At 31.2% G+C, this 6,314-nt stretch overlaps 1 protein-coding gene across 1 annotated transcript; it reads left to right on the top strand.

Annotated features, from left to right (window-relative positions):
* Window positions 1–668: 668 nt before the first annotated feature.
* LOC130903385 (uncharacterized) lies at window positions 669–5,662 on the top strand. The gene is made up of 2 exons (XM_057815451.1): window positions 669–753; window positions 4,210–5,662. Exons 1-2 carry the CDS (start codon window positions 751–753, stop codon window positions 5,512–5,514), a joined length of 1,308 nt encoding a protein of 435 aa, XP_057671434.1. The 5' UTR covers window positions 669–750; the 3' UTR covers window positions 5,515–5,662.
* Window positions 5,663–6,314: the final 652 nt, after the last annotated feature.

Raw genomic sequence — 6,314 nt, 5'->3', positions numbered from 1 at the left:
CATTTAATTCACAGAAAAATTATAGAACACTCTCAAGTAGCTGAAACTGATGTTATATGGATGTGAAACACACGATGATTCAAGGATGCTTAAAATACAATCCAAGGAAAAATATTTCTTAATCAAAAGCAATTCTCAGATCAAATTCAGCCGATTATTTCATGCAGGATATTATACTTGCAACTCCATCGGTTTAGTGTCATTTTTTTTGTCGCAATTCTAAAGAGAAATGAGTTTGTATTCTTCTGATACCAAGTTTTATTTTCCTTAAGAGTTTTTAAAATGTTTCTTCATCCATTTTCAACTAATTTTGGTATGTTTTCCCTTGTTTCAATCCATGAACTGTCCCACCATCGCCTTTGAACTCTTTTTTGTAAATCAGGAATTGTCATTTTGAAACCGGTCACAAAATATTGACTAAAATTAGGAAATTATCAACTTTTCCCAATGGAATTTTGGTGGTAACCAAGAGTCTTGCATGATATCAAGCGAAATGCAATATTTCATTATTTTATATTGAATCAAAATAGACATAATTTGGTTGTAATTTGATACCTACAAAATAATTCGGGCTACGACTCTGACGACCTCGATGTCTATCGGACCAATTTTATTATCTCAATTTACAAACGCCTGATCTCATTCGATAAGTTAAATTTCAAATTTAAACTTGGCGCTAATAAGACAACATATTATTATAGATATTATCATTATTATTAACTGGTGGTTCGCTACAACTTCTAGGATATTATGGTATGTTAAGAAAAATGTTTATTATTTTTCGTATTTGTATCAAAAATATTCTTCGATATTTATGTCAATAATATTTACAAAATATTAATATTTACTTCACGTAAAAACCTGGAAACATCTTTTGGTTCAAAATTTCTGAACCAAATAACGAGAAAAATCATTCACTAATTTTTTTTTTGAAAATCGGTTCTTGAATTTCCGTATTAGTGATTTAATTTATCGAATACTTTTATTGCTAGTGTTGAATTACTTCTTTTGATTATATATTTGTATTATCCGTTGGTCCAAGATTGAAACTGGAAATTTCGTTATCCATTACGATGTTCAATATTGTATTGGCATGGATAGTACCTAAAACAATGAACAAAGAAATTTGTATCTTCATAGAAACGATTGGTATAGTGGAAGATAAATCGAAGTTCATGATAATGACAACACCATAAAGGAAATTAAATACAACTGAATAAAGAAAAAGTAAGTTCAAAGCTACGAATTTCTTGGAGTGGTTATCGAGGACTAGTGAAGAAATCTAGAAGAATCTAGGGAAAAGAAAAGAATGGAGAATTATGACGAATAAAGTAATCCGGAATTTAGTTAGAGAAGCAGAAATAAGCAAAATGATAAAACTTAAAAAAAGAGTGGCTGAGTCGTATACAAATAATGCCAGATTTCAGAGAAACCAAAAAAATGATGAACATAGAACGAGGAGGAACAAGAAATAAAAGGAGAGCAGGGAAAGGATGTAATGGAAGACCTAAAGAATTGTCTACTGCATTCTCAGTGCTTGAGCTATTATAACATTATTTTGACGAAATAGAATTCGGCAAAGTTATTTATCACTGAGGCTGTAACAACTTTGACTAATTCCGAGTGGTCTATTATCTTTTTAATTAGATTAGTTTCAAGTAGAAGTCACAATATATTTATGATGATAAAGTTTACTCGATTTGAATAATTAAAAACTCAAAGTGAATCAAGAGAATCAGCTTTTTCTTTGAGATAATTTTGTAATCACACCCAGTGTAACTGAGAAATTGCAAAGTGCAAATACTACTAAACATTGTTGCTTCAGGATGTGTAAATATTCACATAAAGTTGTGGTAGTCAATTTTATTAGGTCGAGTACGACTTACAACAGATGAAAATATCAAATATTTTTCTCATATTAAAAGATTAATTGAAATTCTATTCAATTTCGTTATTGTATTCATAGTTTGAATAACTTTCATTGTTTGTCCTTATAATTGGACACAAAGTTGAGTACTGACGTTCGCTGAAATTTGTAATGAAATTTTCCAAATATCCAAATCCACTTTTGGTTTCCAATTTAAAATTATCTTCTCATTATCTTTATTTTTTAATACTCTCTCAACAAAATCCATTTAGTGAATCATCATTGTTTGTTGTTAATGGGAGTTTTACTAATACAACAGGAATTCAAAATATTTACTAACATGCAATTTTATTGCTTTGTTCCAACCATAAAATCGTGTCCTTTCCATTGAAATGAAGGTTGTAGGTCAACAACGATATATAGATGTAAATAAACTATAATTCTGAACTTCGTTTATTAGGTTACTTTATACAGTGTCTCCAAGAAAATAGTTTCTATTGTTATTCAGAAAGTAAGGATCATTTTTTGAATTGGAATACAAAAAACAAAGGCAGTATCTTAAAGAGCGATGAGAGTCGTCAAAATAGCCATTAATTGCCGACATCACCTCTTAATTGTTCGAATATCTTTGGCTCCCGAGTTTGGGAACAGAAAATAATCTGAGGGAGTTAAATCTGACGAATGAGGTAGCAAATCGAACTTTAATTCATTAATTTTGGCCATTGCAATAACGCATATATCAGCTGATTCATTTTTTTGATGAAATGCGGCCGTTTTTGCTTGATTTCTTCGCTCAAACGTTGCAATAAATTCGCATAATACTCGCCCTTGCGCGAATCCCTAAAAACCGTGAACTTGCCTGTCTTCTTGGAGCCGGTTCTCCCTTCTAGTCCATGTTTTACATTATTCTTTTCTTTCGGGTGTGAAGTGATGGACCCACGTTTCATCTATGGTTATGAAACGGCGAAAATACTTCTGGAACCATCCTCGTATAGGCATTAGTTCCAGCCGTCAAAGTTGCTTATTCTTTGAAACACGTGAAAGTCACGAAAAGCAAGTTCGGGACTATAAAGCGGATATAAATATCCTCCCACTTGAATGAAATAATTTGTTTTGAAATGCGGTTAACTGTGTGAAGTTTGGTATTGTCAAAAACAAACTTCACATCAAATTTCCTCATAGATTCATTCTGAAATACTACAAGGTTCTCAATGAAGTACCAAAAGAGTTTTCCAGGGAATCGAAAGGACAACGAAATTTCCAGCTAGATTGCCAAAGTTAAGTTGTGAGAAAGAGATAATACAAAAGGTCATGGCTTCGGTTATCTGGGTAACACCAACTCCCTCAAACTGGCTGGAGGGTAAACAAGATTTTAGTAGTGCTGGTCAAAAGACAGGTGAAAACTAGAAGTCGGTTAACACAACTGTTGCTTATCAAAATAATTTTCTTAAGAAATTTTTGCAATATACATGAGGAATGGGTTGAGAATTCGATGTTGAACTTGTTCAATTTAAAAAAAAAAAAACCAACAAATATTCTCAACTTTATGAAACTGTTTCCAAAAGTGAGGTTAACTAAAAAGTATCAAATCATAGCTTAATACCAAAAATGTTATTCTTGAGAAACATTCAAAACTTGTTAGTATTTAGAGTAAAGAAACATTTTTTTTATTTGCTAATTTTACTAAGAACCAATTTAACAACCAAAAGTAGAACTGCAGATTAAATCAGAGCTTAAACTATGGTTTGAGCTCTAGTTTAAACCAAGAATATACAAGATTTGACAGGTGACAGTTGAATAGACATTTTTCTGCCAGTTGTCACGGATATAACCGAATTATTCCGATATTTGTTTTTCAGTTGAGTTGTTTGAGATAGCTGTATAATCAAAAATGAAAAAAGAACAAAAATCGTGCCATTTCTTTATCCTTTTGGTTAACCTTGAAAGGAAAAGGAAAAAATTGGGAGGAACTGACAGGGGAATTTAATGGAGAAAATAACATAAACCGTCATATTTTCGATATAATCAAAAAAAATTTGAAAATTGTGGAAAAAATAAAAGAACGAATAACTTTTTGCTTTTTTGGCACCTCGGCAATATTGATAATTTCTTCATCATCATCATCATCATCATCTAGTTCATCAAATATAAAGTGCAAATCTTCAATCTTCTACCAAAACTTCTTATAACATTAAAATGTGAACATTTTGAAAAAGTTAGGTTAAGTATTGAAGTTTTTCGGTAAACGCCATCTATGTAACGTGAAAAAAGGTTAAAGTGACGTTTGAGATCTTGAATGGAGTATGTTTGATTTGAAAATAATATTGTATTTGTTTTTCCAGATGGGCGAAGAAATTATAACAGAAGAACAATGTGAAAGAATTCTTGCACGATATTTGTTGGATGAAAATGCTGTAAGCGAGATACAAGATTCGAAAATAAAGGAAAATACCAACATAACCTCTTTCTCCAGTCGCCTTATCGATAATCAGTGTGAAGGGTTGATAGGAGAACAATTTTTTCTCACGATAAAATATCACTACAAACTTGAAAGTAAACTCGCTAGTTTTTTTGTGAAAATATTGAGTAAAAGTAACGAAATTATGTACAGAATCGCAAAAGAAATAAGAGCCTTCGAAAACGAATCGTTTTTTTACGGAAAGTATATCCCTTATCTACAAGAAGAAGGTTTTCCTTGTACTTATGTACCAAAAAGTTATTTTTTTGAATCAGAAATAATCGTTTTGGAAGATTTAGTTGGATCATCCTACAAATCTCTTGGAAAAAATGTATCATTGGATATAAATCACTGTTATAAATGTTTGGAAACTATCGCTAGATTCCATGCTGACTCAATGTTATTCGAATTGAAGAAATCCAAAGATTTAGCTTGGGAATATAAATTATCTGAAGCGTTTCCTGAAGTTTTCGAACATCATATAGAAGAAGAACAAAACGTATTGGTTGCAAAATATTACGAATACGGTATCCGGGGTCTGAAGAAACTCATCGAACTTCTACCAGAGGATACAATAGAAGTAGAACAATTCGTCAAATTGTTTGAGGAAACCATTCATAAAATACCCGAAATTCAAGCAGAAGGCAACAAAAAATACAAAACCGTCCTTACCCACAACGATCTTTGGTGCAGTAATATTCTGTATAAATATGCGAATGATAAAAATGTGGAGTCTTGTAAACTCATAGATTTCCAAACTATCACTTTAAAACCTCCGATAGTAGACGTATTGGGTTTTATTTATTTGAATACAAGAAAAACTTTCCGAGATATTCATACGGTCGATCTCATTAGTCAATATTACACATATCTAACAAAAAATATAGAAGCAGCTGGTTATAACGTTCAAGAAGTTATTAGTTTCGGAGAATTTCAAAAATCGTTCGAATTTCTGCGTCTAACTTGTAAGATACATTGCATTATCGATAGAAGTTTCACTTTGATTCCCGATGATTTGTACGTTGAAAATTCGCGATCCGAAGCAACGTTTTCAAATTTTATTTTCGAAGGTCGTCCCGATATGATGGCGAAACTTTTCCGACGTAACGATGTATATAAAGAAATTATGACCGAAGAATTATTTGAACTGAAAACACTTTTGTTTGTCGAGAAAACTTGTTTTCCGTAAATTATCCCTTTCAAAAATACTAAATACAGATATAGATAAAAATGATTCGTAAGAAAATATATTGGGCGAAATTGTTTAAACATTTATTAACGGAATTTGACAACTACTTAGTTTCAATGATTTTGAATCAAAAAAGAAATGAAAAAATTTGTAAACATATATAAAATATATATATATATATATACTAAATATAATAATAAAAAGACAATAAAACATGATCAAAATTAACTTATTATTCAATATTTGGGGTTCGTATACAATCCAAAAATCCATTTAAATGTTTTCAAACAACATCATATCAAATTTTAAAAGATTTCGTATGGAAATCGATACTTAAGTTTTGAGACAAATAAAAAAACAGATATTTATGATTGAATATGGTTTCATTGTTTTTCAAAATATTCTCCATTGAGATCAATACATTTTTGCACGCGTTTGAATCAATTATCGATTCTAGACCCTATTTCGATTGAGGTACATCCAAAACAATGTATTTGAATGCAGCATCTGCTTCTTTCCAGCATGGGTTTGAATTTTACATGTAAAGTGAAGGTCAATTACCACTAGTGAAGGAGAGAGGTATAAAAATCCTTTGTACGTTGAGTATTTCCCTTGAGAACATAGAAAATCAGTGCTTATTGAAGGGTGAACAGTGCTTACCAATATAAAGTTGACCAAAGCAGCTGGTAGCATTGCAAAATAAAATATTGGACCATCAAGGACCACGAGAACACTGTCTATGTGAAGATAAAATAACTCGAGAGTTCCTTGAGACAAGAAGAAGGAACCGTAAAAAACGT

This window comes from Diorhabda carinulata, chromosome 2 (genome assembly GCF_026250575.1).
Source record: "Diorhabda carinulata isolate Delta chromosome 2, icDioCari1.1, whole genome shotgun sequence".
In the NCBI taxonomy this organism is placed as follows: Eukaryota; Metazoa; Arthropoda; class Insecta; order Coleoptera; family Chrysomelidae; genus Diorhabda; species Diorhabda carinulata.
This window is presented reverse-complemented; position numbering and strand designations above follow the sequence as displayed.